Source organism: Athene noctua, chromosome 1 (genome assembly GCF_965140245.1).
Source record: "Athene noctua chromosome 1, bAthNoc1.hap1.1, whole genome shotgun sequence".
NCBI classification, from domain to species: domain Eukaryota; kingdom Metazoa; phylum Chordata; class Aves; order Strigiformes; family Strigidae; genus Athene; species Athene noctua.
In genome coordinates, this window is record NC_134037.1 from 76,835,725 (window position 1) to 76,855,437 (window position 19,713).

The 19,713-nt window shown below is 45.2% G+C and overlaps 1 protein-coding gene across 1 annotated transcript; it reads right to left on the bottom strand.

The window, feature by feature from the left end:
• Positions 1-701: 701 nt before the first annotated feature.
• On the bottom strand, positions 702-17,640 carry LOC141969255 (solute carrier family 22 member 2-like). The gene is made up of 12 exons (XM_074924840.1): positions 17,230-17,640; positions 15,602-15,705; positions 12,188-12,342; positions 11,202-11,370; positions 10,235-10,349; positions 9,588-9,694; positions 9,207-9,421; positions 7,165-7,273; positions 6,351-6,463; positions 5,404-5,503; positions 3,950-4,008; positions 702-871 (listed from the first exon to the last, which is right to left on the bottom strand). The coding sequence occupies exons 1-12, from the start codon at positions 17,638-17,640 to the stop codon at positions 816-818; spliced, it is 1,713 nt and encodes a 570-aa protein (XP_074780941.1). The 3' UTR covers positions 702-815.
• Between the last annotated feature and the right edge of the window lie 2,073 nt (positions 17,641-19,713).

A 19,713-nucleotide genomic window follows, 5' to 3' on the forward strand; every position in this document is an offset into this window, starting at 1 on the left:
GAATATACTGAGACTCCAGACAAGGAAAAAGTATTACAGATGCCAGGGAAGGAGCTGAGTCCACTACAGTGCTGCTCCACTGGAGGCTTAGGATGGGACTGGGGTCAGAACAGAACTGTATCTCTAGGTGTTTGGAGGGAGCAGCTCTGCAGGGGCACCTATTTGGAGTGAGCCACACTCAGGCTTTGGGACCTGCAAGACTGTGACCAGGAATTTGGCATGGGGTCCTGTACCTCAGGGGGCATAAGGGACAACACTGGGTCTGCCAGGAAATATCCGTCACCTTTCACGTTTCCATCCCACTGAGCAATCATAACAGACCTGTGATTGCAGAGGAAAACGGGCACCATGGTACTGTGGCTCCCCTTCATTCTTTGTGTTGCTGGTCCATAGCAGTGATGGGAAATGCTGGTTTTCAATAAGGATGCTGTAAGCAAGACACAAGATACTTCTGCCCTTTAATGATCAGCTGCAGGAAGAGAACTCCCAGCTGAGCCAAAGTGTTGCTGGACTCTTGCAGGTGGGATAAAATTCCCCCAGAATTGCTTCCTTATGTGGCAGTACAGTGACCTTGCCCTTACTTTCAACTGGCCTGAGCCCCAGTTAAAGTTCAGTGTGTTGGTGAGGCCTCAAAGGCAGAGAAACATGTTGTCCAGCAAAGCAGGGCCAGAGGTTGGTCTAGGAAGGGTACGGAATACCAAGAGATAAGGAATGACATGACTTTGGGCCAGGTAGTTGCAAAACTGGTATTTGCTTCAGGGTCAGAGGGGAACAAACTGGTCCTGAGATGGTCAAGAGGGACAGTGGGGATGTAATTATGTGTCCTGTAGAGCTTGTGTCCTGCTGTGGTTGCAGAGACATCTCTGCTCTGCATCAAAAGAAATCTGTCAGAACAGCTATCTTTATTATAGTCCATTGATTCAAAACCTGTTGAAAACTCTGCAGAAAGAAAATGGGGGAGGCAGCAAGAAGTCAAGCAAAGTAAATACTGGGATGAATAAATGAGTAACTATAGAAGTTGACTTTGAAGACCCTTATCCGTCACATTGGTATTTCTTTCCATAAGCACTGCTACTGCCACAGCAGGAGCTGCAGAGGTGGCAGGCTCTGGAGTGCCTTCACTTTGCAGCCACCTGCAAGTTATATTGACCTTTGCTTCTGGTGGCACCTTAATGAGCACAAGGGCAAATGTGCTTCATTGATTTCCTTGATGGTGACCTTGTCCATTCATGTATTGCTTCCTGGGGCTGGACAGTCAATGAAACATACCAAACCTGGTCCAGCTGCACATGGTTGCTCTCAAGACAGCTCTTCTGTCCTGGTAGGAGTGGATCTCCTCCAGGGTATGAAACAAGCTGTCTAAGATAAAACAATAGTTTGCCAGATTCCATTCCCTTAACAGCAGCTCAAGCTTGTCTGCTTATGGGACTGCTGGAGCGTAACCACCTCAGTGGCAGGGCTGTCCCTGGAACCTGGGAAGGAGAACTTCAAGGCCCAACTCAGGAAGCACCTGGACAGCCTTGTGTCCAGGTTAATGAAAGTGAGACTGACCTTTTAAGAAGACCCTGTCCCTCGCCCAACTACTAAAAAACTGAACTGTATAAGGACTGTGCCTAAAGGGAACATAAAATTTCCATGTTTCAGCATCTCCACCAACCTGCAGTAACTAGGTTTTGGAAAGAATTGCTCTCTATTTTTACAAAGTTTCTGGTTTTCTCCCTGGCATCATCTGATGACAGCCTGGCTGCAGTTGTAGTCTGGGACAGCACTTTCTAAGCACTGCTTTTGTCCTCTGCTGTTTCTGTCAGCATCAACATCCAAACACCACAATGCCAGCATAGCTGCTATTTGGAGACTCCAGTGCTAATTTTATCCTCTCGAATGTGGCCACAGGCTCTTGGTATATCAGAGAATCGTTAAGGCTTCTTGTCTGCAAGCTGTAATCTTAACATGGTTGTTTTGTCAAGGTGTTCTTCTGTGTATGTGTTCATGAATGGGCAGAAAATCACATCCTACAGGCCAGCACAAGCTCATGTTGTTTCCAGCTCCCCTGCTTATTGTGTAATCAGAATAGTTCATGTGCTTCATTATACGTGCAACTTGCTCCAATCCCATCCCTACTGTATGGCACTGTGTCATCCTACATTCTGTAAATGTTTTAAAATATGAAGAAGTTGGGCCTTTTCCCAGAACTGGGACTGGTCAAGAGATGAACTCAAATCCAGAAAATATACACAAGTTGATGAATAAGATGTGAATCACATTTTAAATGCTGTCCAAGGGCTGTGGAGAGGACCCTTTAACCTTCAAAACCACTACAGCAGGTTTTTTTCTAGCATGTTTTTGAGGGAGATTTACTTGGGAAGCCATATCCTTTTCTTTGGCTCATCCTCCCTCCTCCCCTGACTTAATCCTCACCCCTTACAGCTGTTTTGGAGTTCAGCCATGCAAAAACTTAAATTTATGGAATTAGGAAATAAAATCATGTGTAAACACAAACATGAATACACTTTAATATGCAAGGCAGTGTTCTGTTATTTTTCATTCCACTCCCAGTGGGGCTTTCTTCCCCTGTCCTACCGCTGATCCCTAATGACGTTGTAGTTGCACGCAGCCTCCCATGTCCTGAGGCTTCACGGCCTCTGACTCCTCTTCACCTTTTTCAGCTTGCCTAATATCTAGCCATTTTCCAGTTTCCCTAACATCTAGTCAAATTTGGGGATGCCAAAACTTAAAAGCTAGTCTGGGCTTAGAATTGCTTATTTTTTGTACCTATTTCTCTGGAAAAGGAGGAGTAAACTGGGAGGGAAGAGGGGGTTTTGGGTGCCCTGGGGTCCCAAAGCAGGCTCTGCAGGAGTGGTGCTTGCTGCTGGGCATCAGGAGCTGTCTCATGAAGGCAATGTTCTGGACATCAGGATCCATAGACTGACTGACAGTACCAAGATTTTAAGGGGTGTAGGGGGAATTGTGACAGTAAATCCATCACTGTCTGCATGCTTGCTTTCATGCTGAATCAGGTGTATCTTGGAGGCAGTGAGTTTGGCTCACAAATACACTCCCGCTCATTACAGAAGCAAGCTGTGAGTGAGAGGTCCAAAGAGATTTTTAGCTTTGTTACAAGCAGAAGAAAGTGTTCCTTCGTGGATTTCCCACTCATGCTCTATGAATTGCTGCTGCCAGATGCCCTGGGATGCCAGAAGCATGAATGTGTTCAGAAGGCAAATAGGAAAATTCCTGGAAGGATGGTCCATGAGGGACTGATGCAGAAATGTGGCCAGATGACCTCTGGCTCAGGAAGTCCCTAAGCCACAGACTGCTGGCAGCTGGAAGAGTGCAACAGGGAAAAGATCACCACGTTGGCCTGGCTTGTCCCCTGCATGTGGGATCAAGGAATAGGCTTGCTGCAGCTGCTCTGCTGGTCCTCTTCTGTCTGCCTGCCACAACAAAGGTAGATCTGGGGCAAAACGGGTCCTTGAGGTGCTGGACTGCATCCAGAGAAGGGCAATGAAGCAGATGAAGTGTCTAGAGAGCACAAGACTTATGAAGAGTGGCTGAGGGAACTGGGATTGTTTAGGCTGGAGAAAAGGAGGCTGAGGGGAGACCTTATCACTCTCTTCAACTGCCTGAAAGGAGGTTGTAGCAAGGTGCATGTCGGTCCCTTCTCCCAAGTAGCAAGCGATAGGATGAGAGGAAACGGCCTCAAGTTGCCCCAGGGGAGGTTTAGATTAGACATTAGGAAAAAATTCTTCACTGAAAGGGTTGTCAAACATTGGAACAGGCTGCCCAGGGAAGTGGCTGAGTCACAATCCCTGGAGGTATTTAAAAGACGTGTAGATGTGGTGTTTAGGGATATGGTTTAGTGATGGACTTGGCAGTGCTAAATTAACAGTTGGACTTGATGATATTAAAGGTCTTTTCCAACCTAAACAATCCTCTGATTCTTACTTGAGGGCAGCTTCAGAAGTCAGAACTTGGAGATAAATAGTTTTTTCTTTGCTTCTCTCTTGCCTGTGGAAGGAAAGGGGAAAAGGCAGATGATGCTCTTTGGCGGCTAACAGCATGATCCACCAAATAATCCATATGCTTACAATCGTTGAAAACTAGGTTTAATGGATGTCTCATCACTGGTAATTTTACAAATGAGGTTAGATTATTTTGAAGAGCAGCAGAATAAGGAGTAAATTGGAGAGTTTCTGTGGTCTTATTGCAGCTGCACTGCTTTCTGGAAAGCCTATCCTAACAGTAGCATTAGTAACTTTATCTCTGGCATTTCCTACTGTAAAAACTGTTATTCTAGGTGGTTCCTAAAGTAACATCTGGGTTTGTGGTTGCATGGATGGACTTCCTAACTTTTCCTAAGGGCAACCTCTCCATACTCTACCCTGTGCTACATTGCCATCCCTTTCTGGCCAGGCTTGGGTCCTTTTCTTTCCACACCCAATTTTTTACTAGGCCAAGTATCTTTTGGCTCTGCATCAGCTTCAGTAAATCCAAGCAGCTCCTTTAGTGCCTGCGGAGCTCTGCACTCACCCTGGGAGCTGCTTCAGCAGGTGCAAGTCGTGCCAGAAGGAGAAAGCACTGAAACCACAGGACATTCCCTGCCTTGCTTCACCAGACTTAAAACTACACCTCAGCCAGCTTTGTCCCCATTAGACATGAGCCTCTCTGGTGACATCAGCAGTCCCCTTGCTGGCACAGCTGTGTATGGGGGGTGAGACCAGGGTGGTGAGAATCCCTGAGCACATGTGGGGTGCAGCTGGCAGCCACAGATGCTTAGATGGGACTGCTAAGTTTTTAGGAGGATGGCATGACTGGGGGTTGTTTTCCTCGGCTTTACTTCACACAAGTACAACAGCCAGATTGAGTAGGGTTTCCATGCCATCGACCTGCTTGCCTTTCCCCGAGGAGCTGTGCCTTTTCCCCTCTGCCTCACCTGCCCAGGGCAGGTAGGACAGCTGAACGAGATGCCAAAAGCTCCTGCTGTCATGCCAAGATGCTCTCCTGCTTGAAAGCCATCGTCAGCTGCCGTCGGTGGCTGGCTGTGGCAGGGAGGATGTGTTTCCTCTTGCTTAAGGATGCCTCTCAAGGTGGAGAGGCTGTACGTGATATCTAAGGAGCAACTGAAGCCCAGACTGGTGCTTTTCTGAAACTGCCCTCCATGCCTTCTCTTACTGTCTGGCTCCCATGTAAGGTGTTAGTGGATTCTGATCAGATCATGCAGGAGAGCCCAGAGCCTGATCTTGCTACCTGGGCATGAGTTACCCACCAGCCATCCACTGTATTTATATGTCTATAACAAAACCCAACAGATCCTCGGAGATGTACAATAACTTTTTTCTTAGCAGATGTTGCAGATTTAAAGGAGAGTTGCTCTGGTCCGAAGGAGGGTCCTTAATGCCATACCTGTGCAAATTTTCAGCATCTTCAATGGTCTCAGGCAGAGCTTTTCCCTTCATCTCAGGTAGGAGCAAAACCAAACCACTGTCAATTAAGACAATCACAGCTGCAAACACAGAACAAGGATTGCAAAGGCAACACAATGGTCATGCCTGAGTTTAATTCCAAGTCACTAACTAATTCTCATTGAGACACAGCTGCCCCAACAATTGAATAAAGGCTCTTCAAAGTGATTATAAGTCTTGGATTTTTATCTACGTCATTCTCATTTTTCAGTAATTGCAGATATTTCTGAGGTGCATCTGAGGCCTGGAAAGCCGTCCTGGACCATAGACCCAGAGGCAGACTGGTTCCCTTACTTTGTGCACACAGTGTGAAAGAAACAGGTTTTGGCTCCAGTTGTGCAGCTGGCACAGGACTTGGGGTGACATTAGCTAGCTGTCATCCCTACTTCTGGGTAGATTAGGACATGCACAAAAGGTTGCTACCAGCCAACCTGGCCAATTTCACCTTCTGATTAGTTAGAGGCTGCTATGACCATACTCAGGGCAGATGGTGCATGTGGGGACATCGATCTGAATATGTGCAGTAGCAGGCATTCAAGGCAGCCTTTTTTTAGGATAGTAGTCTTAACATTAGGGCTGACATGCTGCTTTGTCATCCTGAATTTCTATGGGATCTTTAACAGACTGTGCCCCTGAGGTGCCAGCAAGAGGTGGAGTGTGACTTTTTCGTAGGGAGACAGGAGGTCATCCTGCTTGGACTTCAGGTCCTGTAACCACATCCAGTTGAGAGGGTCAGAACCCAGCGACATTCCTCCCTTGGGAAGGGCTCTGCAGGAGGAAGTCAGAGCTTGAAAGAGCTGTACCATTTTTTTAGAAGGCAAGAAATAGATCACCAAACTCATTCATTCATCTAGGCTGTAGCCAACTGACCCATCTCATAGCTCTTACCAAAGATGACCAGGGGGAGTTCGTGCCAGAGCTCCGCTAGTCGGTACACAAGGAAGGGTGTTATGATCCCACCAAGGTCGCACATGGATGAGCAGACGAGGACTCCCAGGTTCCTGCAAAGCAGGAACACAGGCATGCACACACACAGGGTCACTAGCTCCGCCTGAGGGTGCCTCGCACAGCCCTGCACCCTCAGTGCCCCGGCAGAACCTGCTGGAGCAGGTCACCACCCTGCTGGGGGATTTGCAGCTGATGGGAGGAGGGATGGGCCGTGAGCCTCAGGGAGAAAAAGACAGGTAACAAACACCCTGGGGCTTAGAAAGGTCTGGCCCCTATTGTGGTGAACATAATCAAAAGAGAGCATAGGTAGAGCATTCTCCCGTGGGGAAATACTGCAAGATGAAATGAGTGGGGGAGAGAGTTAGACAAGGCAAGACATTAAGACTAACCCTATATTGGGGGAGAGATGTTAATGAATATTTGACTTCTGGTTCCCTGAACTGCACTGGAAGGGGAGCCTGGAGGGTGTTTGGGAAGGTTTCTTACATTTCCCTCAGAAACCTGCTGCCTCAGTGCTGGGCTCAGAAGCAGGGAAGGGACTTTGACAAGGGAAGGTGGGGGGTTTCTGTTGCACTACCCAGCAGCTCTCCTCCACATTTGCAAGGTGTATTTAATACGCACAAACACCTTTTTCAGGGCAGTGCATCAGCCACAGACTCATCAGCTGCATCCACAGCCTTGAGCTGGCTTCCCACAGTCTCTTCCAGAGAAATAGCCAGTGTTTTTACCAGTTAACAGAAGATGGTGCACTTACCTGAGAAATGTTGGATACAGCTCAGGATTTACCACACAAATAATTTCATAGCACATGGTAATTCCCATCCTGCCCAGGCAAGCTGCAGTCATTTTAAGCCAATAGAGCGCTGGAAAGACATTGTGCACATTAAGGTTGGAATACAAAACTACAGGGTTTTTTCTGCTCTTGATGTAAAACAGCATTGAACTTAATTTAAGAAAACAGTAAGTTTGCTGTCATGAAAGGTCAAGAGGACAGCACATGTTCGTGTGCTGTTTCAATCAGTAAATAATTTATAATGCAATTGTCTTGTGATTCAAGCAAATAACCGCGATTTGAGATTTTGCTAGGTTGCTGTCACAGAGAGGAGAAATCAATGATACAAACTATTTTGGGTTATCCAGTACATTAACCAAAAGCTTATGCAAGTCACCATTTCTTGCTTGCAATAAATCTAAACAGAGGGTAGCTGCATTGTTTGGTAGTTGAAATTTGCTTGTCAGCAAGATACTCTCTGTACTTTTGCACAGAGGTTTCTGATGGCTTTCAGACTGGGACAAGTTTGTGTTGCCTCCCTGTCTTTTACATGTGGTCTACAATTGCTTTCACATCTGGAGCTACAGATGTCTTCTGCAAATAAATAAATATCCCAGGACTGGGTGTAGAGTCAGTGCAGCACATCTCTGTGTGCCATGTGCACTTTTAGATCAACTGACCTTGGATCGTGGCTTCAGTTGTTTCAGCTATTAGCACATACAGAGCATTGAGTTTCTCCGTCATTTCACCATCTGAGTGGCTCATCAAGCCCAGGGCAGTATTTTATTGACCCATAGCTCCTGGCAAGCCGTGCTAGTAGAGACTCTCCAGGGCTGAGACACCAGCCACTGCTGCATGTGATCTGCAGCAACTGCAGCTGTGGGAGTCTGGGACCATCCCTGCCTCCTGGACGGGGCTCTGACAGCCCCGCGGAGCTGGCCTGGGTGAAAAACAACCCTTTTCTGGAGGGTTGGACTTTGGGGTCTGGGCTTTGCAGGGGGCTCAGCTTAGGGCTGATAGTGCTAACACAGGCAAGTGGGGAAAGCTGGGGTCTCTGTTGGTGGGTGCTGCCACCAAGCCCGGTGGGGCATCAAACCATGGGCTGAGCTGGAAGGGCAGCAGTGTCTTCACTGGCTGTGACTGTCCCTGGAGCAAGACCCTCACCTGGGCACTGCTGTTCCCACTGCCCTGGTACAGGCAGCAGCTGCAGGGCTGTGTGGCTCCCACCCCTGTGCTCCCTCAGCAAAGCCCAGGGGTCCCTTGCATAGTCCCTGCACTCCCCAGTTGCTTGTTAAAATGAGTTTCCATTGTCTGGACACTTTGGGTTTTTGCTTATGACATTTTTCGTAACATTTTGTGGTTTGTTCTTGTTCCCCCATGAAGTGACAGTTGTTGGCACTGTTACATCTGTGGTTTCAGTCTAGCTTTATTCCATAAAGAAAAAGGAAAGATTGTTTCTTTCGGTGGCCCTTAAGGGACACATTGCTTTGAGACTATAGCCTTGGAGAGAAATGCTTAGCTAAACAAAAGCCAAGTGCTGTCACTGTGGTTGCTCAACAGCCTACATTTATGGCAGCAGCACTGTTGATGTGTAGATGCAGGAAATACTTACGGTACCCAGATGGTGTTTAAGTATGTGCATGTACCCATACATTTTTCCTTTTCAGAAATAGAAAACATTGGGATTTTTGGATGAAAACCCTGAATTATGCACTCAAATCCAAATTTTAGACCAGACAAATATTGTGGACTTAATATGGCATGTTTCGTGATCTAGCACATGATCAGACTCGACATCTGGTTTGATGCCATTTTGGAAATTTAATTCACCCCATTTCTCCAGCCTCTCATTAACTGGTATAAATGCTGACGGTGGGATGTATGTTAGCTTTTATGGAATTTGTCTTCATTGAATCACAATACTGACACGGGCCAGGATAGCAAGGATTGTTTTTCCATTTTTCAGGGCAATAACCAAGAGACAGGGAGAAAATTCACTGACAGAGGGGGATTTCATGACTCACTGTCTGGGACTAAGGCCGTAATGAGGCAAGCACCACCTGCCATCACGTTTGCTGCAGCCCAGGGGTAGCGACGGCCAATGCGATCCAGTGTTAGCATGAGAATGAAGGCGGCTGGGAACTCCACGAGAGCAGAGTAGAGGAAATCCAGATACAGGTTCCCAGCAGCTATTCCCATGTACATGATGAGCCCCTGGTAGAGGATGGAGCTTGTGAACCTGGGCAGAGAACAGGGTGCAAATGAAGCCAAACTCTTTGAGAGAGAGTTTATGTACAGAACTGAGATTTGCAGCTGGTCAAGAGGAAAACAAGCTTAAATCAATGATGACCATTTAGGGCACTGAATCACACACCTCCATTTAGACTGCAAAAGTCTTCCCTTACCAACTGTACATCAAAATAAATGTGTGTTTTCTGATCTGAGGTGTCCTGACCAGGTCTAGAAATGAAGGTTTCAGCTTTTCGCCATCTTCATCTTTGAAGCGGAGATTCTAGGAGCACAAGCAATAGAAGGACAAGAGATTACACCGGGCAGAGGAGAGGGTGGTGAGCACTGCAATGAATATTTTCCTTTGGATTAATGGGAAGATGAGGGTTTTCATTTGCCAGTTAAGTAACAGGGCAAAATAACTTCTCCAGAGTGTTTTGGGGAAACGTGAAAATTTATATAGACAGCCTTCATATCTGTGTAGCCATGTGTATTAGGCCATTGCATGGCATGAAACAGCATTTAAAAAAATAATGAGTAAGGATGTTCTGGATTGTTCAGTCATGAGATTTGTGAGTTTACTGTTGACTGCTACTACTTAAAGGAAGAATTTTTCTTGTCTGCTAGCTATTTTTGCAAGCCTGTTTTCCCAAATGTTCTCTGCAAGGGTCGTAGGCAGTCAATGAAAACTTACTTGCCATTAGGGAACTGCAGTGTTTTTTGGCTGCCAAGCTGCTCCCTGCTCTAAACTCAAAACAATCCTTAATTCATTAAATTATTTGCCCTGAGCTTTGCATATATGCATCAGATGCAGTGCAGTCACCTGGAAAGAGAGAGGTAAATTCTTCTTATTTCCCTTGGCGATGTGCTTAATAGCTTCCACAGCTTTGTCGTTTTGCTTTTGAGATATGAGCCACCTGGGAGACTCAGGCAGGCACCTGCAACACATGTAAACGTGACAGCTATGATGGAGGAAAATGCATGTTACTGGTACACAGAAAAAGAAAATGGAACTGAGTTTCTTGGGCTAGGATCCTATGGTGTATTGAATATCCAAGGCTGGTACTGATATCAGTGATAGCTCTGTCTGGCAGTGATTGCAATCTGATTTGTGCTCCTCTTGAATGACAACATAGCCTGATTTTTTTTTTTAATCTATTTTTTTAAGGCTGAAACCAGTTTATTATAGTTTGGAAACATTAGTCTGAGATAAATTCTGTTGACATGTTTTAGAAATGGCTGATAGACTGTGGATATAAAAAAGAACACCTCTAAACCTGATCCTTCATCTTCTCCATGTTAAAAATAAACTTCCAGAAAAAAACCAACGAAAACCCCTCCCAAATCTGTTCCCTGATCTGGTTATGAAATTTTCTGAGCATTTTAACTCCATTTTTTTTTGCAAATAGTCAACAAAATTCTGTTGATTGCATTAAAAAAAAAAAAAGCAGCAATTTAATCAATGGTTGGAAAAACTCACTTCTCACAGTAGCTCAGGTACTGTTCAAGAAATAATGATTTATTAGTTTGTGATGGGTGGCAAGGACTGCAAACACAGAAGCATTAAGACATGTTGCAGGTAGTCCCTTGCTCTTAGGTGATTCAAACTAAACTCCTGGGCAGGGAGAACAACAGAACAACAGAAAAATGACAATCTGATCCAATGTCATCTTAGAAAACCTATGTGTAGCCCTACAGCTGATCTCTACAGAGAAACCTCATCTCCCATTTACAGTCTCCTATTTTTGGCTCAGTGCTGCTGGAAGCTGTAAGAAAGAATAGGCACTTACCAATAGTAGAGCAGGAAGAAGAAATTGGGCAGTGTGACTGTGAGCTGGAGCCACCTCCAGTGTGGAAGTAGGTAAGCCAAGGCGGTGAGGATGAGGAGTCCCAGGGTGAACGCAAGCTGGTAAGTGATGCCCACTGCCCTCCGGTAGTTTGAGCCAACAAATTCTGCAACTGCAAAGTCATATGAACTAAAATAAATGTTTGGAGAGCTGGGAGGATGTAACTCCTGCCAGCTAAAACCACATGGAGCCCCTGTGTGTAGTTGTGTCCTTGTGGTGTGCTGTGTGGGTGTGGGTTTGGATGGGAAAGCAGAGCAGGTCTGGGTTCCTGGTGTAAATCGCAGGACAAGTCCTGACCCTTGCTCCTCTGTCATTCAGCTGGGGACTTCATCCCTGCCTCCAAAGGGGTCAGGCCCTCAACCATTAACATGGGGTAAAAGTTGCTTTCTTCCTTGCACTCCTTCTAGCTAAGAACTAAATACAAAGATAAAATAGACAGCTGGCACTTGCTTGCCTCCATCTCCCTCCTCCCATACGTCTTGGGAACAGAGCCTCCCTACCTGCCAAGCATGTGAAACAGCACAGCAAAAATTGTTTTGGCATCAAGGCTGTGAAACACAAGTGTTACCTCTCACAGTACCACTTGCTGCCTTTCCCGGAGAAGTGTCATACATCTTTGCAGCCTTTTCAATTAGTTCTTGTCTCTAGACCTTGTCCTTCATTTTGGCCATTGCCTCTCCAGATGTGAACACTCCCTAGTTTTCAGAGCTGCCTCCTAATTATTCCATTTATATCTATGAGCTGGTGCAAGCTTGGGTCATAAACACCCGTATTTAAGCAAAGAGGTGCAGTTTGGCAGTAAATACAACAGTGTCAGTGTCTGCTCTTGTTACACACAGTTCCTTAAAAACTGAATGGAACAAGCGGGGTCAGCCCTGCTGCTAAACAGGGGGTTCCTGCCAGAAAGTATAATTGCAAGCTGCCGTAACTGAGGACGTAGCCTGTCAGCCAGCCCCCCTTGCTGACCAGTCCCTGTATCAGGCGGAAGATCACTGTCCAGGTGTAGCTCGGTGCAAAGGCCATAAGAACCCCTGAGACCGCATTGATGAGGACTGTGACCAGGAGGCAGAGTTTGCGGCCAAACCTGTGGAGAGGAAGAAGAAATGAGAAGAAAGAGGCTCAGCTGCTGGCAGGGTAGGGTGGGAAACCAGAGGGTTTGAAGAAGCTGGAGATGGACCCTGCCTACATTTTCTCTGTTCATTTTGAGTAGGAGTCTGTATCTGCTCTTCCCTTTGCAACATTTTTCATCTCAGTGGAAGCTCGGAGGATTCCCCTGTCCTGTGTTTTCAGGTCATTGCTCACTTCTGGTTAACGACTTAGCTAAAGAGTTCAAGAAATGCCCATATTGATATGGCTCTTCAGCCCATATTTCAAAGCTACAGTAGCTTTTAATGGGGATCTTGTTCGATAACTGTGATCTTTACCTGCTTTCTCATCAACCTTGCCTGACTATTGAGCAGGGTTTTGTACATCCCTGTTGTCATTTCCTGTATCACTGTGACTCACTGATAGTCAGAAATTCTTTCCAGAAGAAACAAGCTTACTGAAACCCTGGAAAGGCATTTGTTTTCTAGCTGACAGAGATATATATCCCATTACTAAGTATGATTTATAAAAAACATTGAATTAGTCATTGTCCACTAACAAAAATAGAATAATAAATGCCAGACGAGATAAATGTCTTCTATTCTCCACAATAACATCAGCAGATCCCATCGCTCCTTTCCTCCTGTCATGAGCCTGATGTACGGACATTTTTGACTTGCCTTAAAGTTCAGCCCAGAAGGCCATCATGATACCACGAGAAGAGCCCTCTCCCACAAAGGTCCTTTCCCAGGGCCCCAGCTCTGAATGGCAGAGGTGCAATGCTGCATGTTATCACTGACCTTGGGAGCTCTCTGTGGACGCAGAGGTGTCATTCCAAGACACCTATGATTCTTGAATGTCAAAGTCAGTACCTGGATGTGTCCCCAGAAACTGATCAAGTAAATGAGTAGGTCTAATCCCTCAGAGAAGCACGTTTGGAAAGAGCTGATGAAATCTCCCCTGAAGCAGCTGAAACATTTGCAGGAGTTGTCTCAATTACAGTGGGTTGCAGCAATCTCATGCACAGGAAGATTAGCACTCAACTGCACTCAGGCTGTCTGACAAGAAGAGGATGGATATTTCAAATCCAGGAAACATAGAATCCATGGGCCTTTCCCACATTCTCTCTACTAAATCTGAAGCTTTTGTTGTTTGTTTTTTGTTTTTTTTTTTTTTTCCCTAAGTGCAAACCCTCTGGGTAAGGGATTTTATATAGCTGTTGGGTGCTTGCAGTGCAGGGACCATGGTGAACTGGAGATGGATGACAGTGAGCAGAGCAGTAGAAAACCACTCGATGCTATGACATGCATGTGCTTTATCTTAACAGCAATGATATCCTACTCCCTCACGTCTTTTCATACTTTTGCTTGATAATAAGCCTTGATAAAAAGATCCTTCAGTATTTCGACACAGAGAGAGATATAAATGGCTGGGTGTTTGGGAGCTCTGGTTTCTATTGGCTTGCACTGCCGTATGCTGCCAAGAAATTCCTTTGCTAGTGAACATGATTGCTTAATCCACCCCTGTGCTGAAAAGGTGATCTGAAGAGTAATGCTTCTGATTGTCATGGGATCTGCTTACTGCTGTTTCATGTCTTGCCATGCCTGGATGGGCAGATGCTACATATCACCTCCTTTGCTCCCATAAGCTGTGCATCATTATCCAAATGTCAGTTCTGGAAAGAATACTTTCAAATTCACTAGAAGATTAGCCAGAAAACAAGAATTTGTGTTTAAGGGAAAGGGAGGATGGACGGCTGACATATGTTTCCAATGCAAAAAAGAGACCAAGATCTTTCACAATGCATGTAAAGAAAAGCAAAAATCGGTGTAAACATGTCAGCCTTTGTCCTTCAAATCAAACAGGGGACTCCAGCCCAGGAATGAAGACTAGATGTAGGATCTTTGCTGTACTTCTGTAGCTATTTTCACCCAAGAGAGCTTTTTGCCAAAAGTGTAGCTGCACACAAGATATGGCCAGAGTTACTTTGATAAATCACTGTCTTCTGAGGAAAAATCCCTTTAAGCAGAAAGCTTAAAAACCCCCATGGTTTCTTTCAATGGCAGTAAAATAATGGTTTACTGAGGACTGAAAAGTGGTCTGTCCAATCCGTCCATAGGTGAGCTTCTTCACAAGCAGGTTTGTCCATGTGGAGGGACAGGTTGAGGTTAGCTAGGACTGTGGTAGCCACTTTCCCCACAAAGGTGGTGTGCACAGCTTAAATGATTATGTGTTTGCCTGCAATGAAACATGGGCGTGGGGACACAGTCCCATCCTTATTTTGTGACACTGCGGAAGTACTATGGGGTATGGCTGTGCCCCTTCCCATAGACCTTCCTCCTTGGAGGAGGGGGAAAATGAAAAGAAGAAAACAGTGTCCAACAGAGATGGTTTGGGGGCTTGATCAGCATGGGAGGAAAAGGTTATTGCTCGCTGTGCTTTCCTATGTTCTGAGAATACAAAGAAAAAATACATTTCTCCAAGACAGACTGACTCTACAGAAAGATTGTTCACCCTGTGTTACCTTCACCTCTTCAAAATTCCAGTCTTGGCCTCTCTTGCCTTTTTACTGAAAAATTTGGTAAACATGCACAGGAAGGTCAGCTACCAAGCATTAAATTTGTTCAGAGTCTAAACTAAAAAAAACACCTCACTGGGCAGACAGATGGCACAATGACATTTGTGATGGAAAAGAGGACATGAGGGAAAATAAGGTCTAGATCTGGCTACATAAAGAGCCAACTGAGAAAAAGGGGGACCAAAGAAAATTTAGGAAGGACCTGCTTCTATTTCTGTATCTGAGAAAAACTCTCCTATTCCGAAACTGATTTATGGCCATCTGGATACTGTTAAAATTAATGTGAAACAAATTTATCACAAAGAAGGGCAAATAGTTTTTGGTGCATGAGTTAAAATTTAATCTCAAACTCTGAGTTCACATTGTAGTTTGCCACTGTGAAAGAAAACAAAACCTCTTCGCTTGTGAATGTGCAAATTCCCCACAGAGACACTGTGAGGCTGTAAAATTGGAGCAACATCATGGCATTTCTGTGGATTCCTGGGTCAGAACAGCCTTTGAAAACAGGGGCTTAGGAACTACCATCCACCCCTTTGTAAGTAACACATGGGCCTTTTGAATCAAGTTCTAATTGCATTTATTTCCATTTTGAATCATGAATGTTGTTCAATGACATGCAGAAAGCAGATAGATAACCGGTGGAAACGGTTCATCTCACAGCTGTCTATATAGTACATACCTGTCTGCTATGTAGCCAATGCTCATGGAGCCAAGAAAAAACCCAGCGTTCACACATGACTGGAAGAGGTCCAGCTTCCAGGAGTCCTCACACACCAGGTTAAACTGCAAGGGCAACCACAGTTAGAAGCACAGGAACATTCAGCACAAACCGTGGCTCCTCAAGGATGAAGGAAACTGATGACACACAACTAGAAAACAGGCTCTGGAAAAGAAACCCTCTAATCTCTTAAACTGACATCTGCAGTACATCTTGTCTGGATTTCTCCAAACCTTACGGAAAAGTTATACGCCAGAAAATGATTGCACAATGACACATAAGGAGAGTGAGAAAGGGAGAGAAACTCTGAATGAACAAATTAAAAAGCTCAGAAAAATCTTGCCCTCTCCTCCCCACCCATCTGTTTGAAATTTGGAGGACATTTGGAACATGGTTTCCTTCCCAGATGCCAAGACCTGTCTCTAACTGTATATTATGTCACTGCATGAAAGCAGTGCCAGGCATGAGAGGTGGTGGGGCTGTCATGAGCCCTGCCGGAGGGAAGCCAAGAGATGGCTGTTCCACTCCTCATTAGCACTGGCAAAATGCCCAGGATTTGGTTAACTTTTCTCTGCAGTGAACCAGCACTCTGTAACTTGCTTTTAATTTACAATTAACAGGTTACCAACCTGCACCCAGGGAGGGGAGGAGGGTAAAGTGGTGTTAACTTCTCTACAGCTGGTAGGTTCATTCAGGAGTAACTAGACTTTGGCCCAGAACGAAGCATGAAGGCTTCTTATGGCTGCTTATTTAATCTCTTTCTAACCTGGACAAGTTTGCTGAGGCCATACCAAACAGCTCGGACCAGTTTCCCTGGCTTGGCTGATGCAAAGGACAGCTGGGAGTGCTCTTTTTTGCCCTAACCCATCTGTCCCAAGGGAAAGTGGGGTGGAGTTGCTTTGTAATGATGATAGAGAAGCAAGGGAATACAAATACCCTACCCAAGGAAGCTGTGAAGCATCTAGCGTCACAGTTTTTAAAAAACAGGTTACAGAAACGTCTGCTAGGCATGGTTTGGGTATAGTTAAGACAGGCTTGGGACTGAAGGAGAAGTAGAAGAGATCTATCTTGAGGTCCTTCCTAAACTTCAGGTCTCTACATGTTTTTTTAGACTGTTAGTACTGGTTTGCCCAGCTTTTCACTTTCAAAACTATCTGGTTTAGATATTGGAAGTTGGAAGAAAAGAACGCTGCTGTTGCTAACTCATTATCTGACAAATTCAGCACCATCTTCTACTTCTTGTTCATTGTACATGAGTATCTGTTTGGATTACCACCCAAGTGTGCAATTCCTCAGTTTGGGCAACAGGGTGCTACCCTCAATTTGGTGACTGAAATACTGGATTATGAGAATAGCCATTGTCTGAATGATGACAAGCTTGCAGTATTATCCTCCCAAAGGATAAGCAATCATTCCCCAATATTTATCCATATAAATCTTTGCTCTAAATCCCTAGCAAGTCCTGATACTCACTATTTATTAGCAGTCAGGCTCAGTCTGTGCACCAAAAGCAAACTTTAGCAATCCAGCATCTTCTAGCTTCAAGGTGTGCAGGCAAGAGTGATTTTGCTGGACAAACCATGTCTTACCTCAGTCACAAGAGAGGTCCCTGGGGTGTCGTAGACCCATCCATCCCAGCAGGGAGCAAGGGGGATGGCACTTTGATTGCCCACGAGGCTTCTAAGGGGGTTGGTGCAGCTGACGCCTGTCATGTTCCAGTCCACCTCATACCTCCTGCAGCGGCTGCTGAAACCAGTCCTGTGCCCACCCCACTCGGGAACCGTGTAATTCAGCTGCTCCTCCAGGCTCCAGCCACACCGCTGGCTCAGCTCAGCCACACCGGGACTGAAGCAGCGATGCTCGGGGATGAACCCGAAGAAGACAACTCCCACATACACCGGGGTGAAGGCAGCAGAAAGCAGGCATAAGAGAAAGAGGGCTCGTTTCTGAAAGAAGTCAAATTCTCCGATGTGCTCTAAAATGTCATCCAGAGTCGGCATCTTTGTATATTGCAACTCATTAAAATATCTAACTCAGCTGTGTTCCAGGGCTTTGCCTTTCACTGCATGCTTAAATAACAGCTGAAGTGTTTCCTCAAAACTCACAAACAAATAATTAATTGACTTTGTCAATTGTCAAGCCATGCATCACAACCTTTGTTTCTCAAATGCCATTTCTAAACAAACTTTGGCTCTCCTGTTTTGGCCTCTGTTCTTCCTTTTTTTTCCTATAGGACACACTTGAAAAACAAGGGATGATGTCTTAGATCATGTCCTTTTCAGTGTGTCACTGAGAGTCCGTCAGTGCATGGTATGTGGTAGACAGTAATTCCTTTGTCCAGCATTTTCAGAGGCCATAAATATTATGAAAGGAATTTTATCCTCTTCCTTGTATATATACAACTGAAGAACTTTTTACTCAGAATTACACTGGATATAGATGACTACCTGCATGCTGCTTTGGGGGTGTAGAAAACAACACAGAGAGGACATAACAGGGCAGATTTCTTTTAGGCACCTAGTAGCTAAAGAATAGTGTTGTGCCCCAAATATGAAGCAGACAGGCCACTGCAGTATGAATTGGCACTCCTGAGTCTGAGATGCCCAGACTGAACTTGCAGGGGTTCACATGCAGCTACTCCACACCCTGAGGAACTGAGAGTGGCCACGAGACCTGTCACCATCCCTTGTGTGCCCACCCTGCGCCCTACCTCCTGCCCTGCACCCTGGGGAGGCGGCGGGCAGAGGCTGCTGTAAGCCACAGTCCCATCTCACAAACACTTTACAGATATTTCATGTGAATTTATTAGACAATGCTAATGTGTAAATGTGTGCTTAAGCAATGGAGACATCCTCAGCCTCTTTTACTGAGGAGGATGTTTTATGTCATGTTCTCATAGCTGGTTGCATAAGGTCCTTTCATGTGGTTCCCCATTTGCCTGCCCTGTAAACAATTTGCTGTGTCAAGTAATGTAAACAGTGATGGAAGACTGGAAGAGGTTCAGTGTGGCTGAACATCAAAAGTGTGGATTTGGTCAAAAAACATCTATGAGCAAAGATTTCTGCCTGCAGATTTTCTGCAGACAGGTTTTATTACCACTCCTTCTAAACCAGTCTGTAATGCATGCTTTTGCCAGGAAATGTTGGACCAAATGATGCTCGAGGTCTCTTACAACATGATATTCTATGATTCTATGACTTTTTAGTTTGTTTAGTCATTCTGAAGGGAATCCCTGAGCAGGTGCTGTCAGTTCATTTTCCCCCGTGGACCACTCGGTGACCTCTCTGAGTTTTATGAAGCACAAAAGTAAATGATGAACCTTGGAAGAAAACAGAGGTGATAAGTAACGAGATATTTTAAGGGGCTATTAATAAGAAGCCCTATCGAATTACAATGACTGGCATGCCTAGGAACTGTCATGAATCACAAATGGGACTGCTAGTTTGTAAGAAACATCTTTCACAGCTAAGAAAAGACCAGACCTTTGACCATTTACAACTAAACTGTTTACCGGTCTCTGTTCAGGTCTGGTTTACATCACAAGGGAATGGGCTATTCCTCCTGTTAATGCTAGAGGTGCTCCCTGCACTAGCAGCCTTTAAACCTTGCACCCACCTGCACACAGACTACTCAGCAGTGCCTATATTTGATGCATTCGTTAACAGCTAAAACCTGGGTCAGCCAGAACAGAATTAAATGCAAGAATAACTGCAGAAAGCATCCTGGAAATCTGCTTTACTCCCTTTTCTGATTCTGTCTAGTGTAGTTTCATGCTAAGAAGGAAGACCAATGCAAGTATTTTGTTTATATGCCAGTTATGCTGGCAGAAGGTTGTATCTCTGCTTTTGAGGCAGATTGATGTTATTTCTTTAGGAAAACCTCCAGTGTCACTTGACTATTCTCTTGTATTGCCATTAAGTATTGTCCTACAGCAGGAGTGGCCACTGAGTAGCTTCACATATTGCATGATGTCCAGAGGATTTTGTTACTGACATCTGAGATGCCCTCGAATATCCTGACAAGACTCCCTCCTGTGTATGGTGACACCAGTCTTAGGGAAACTGAGTGGTCCA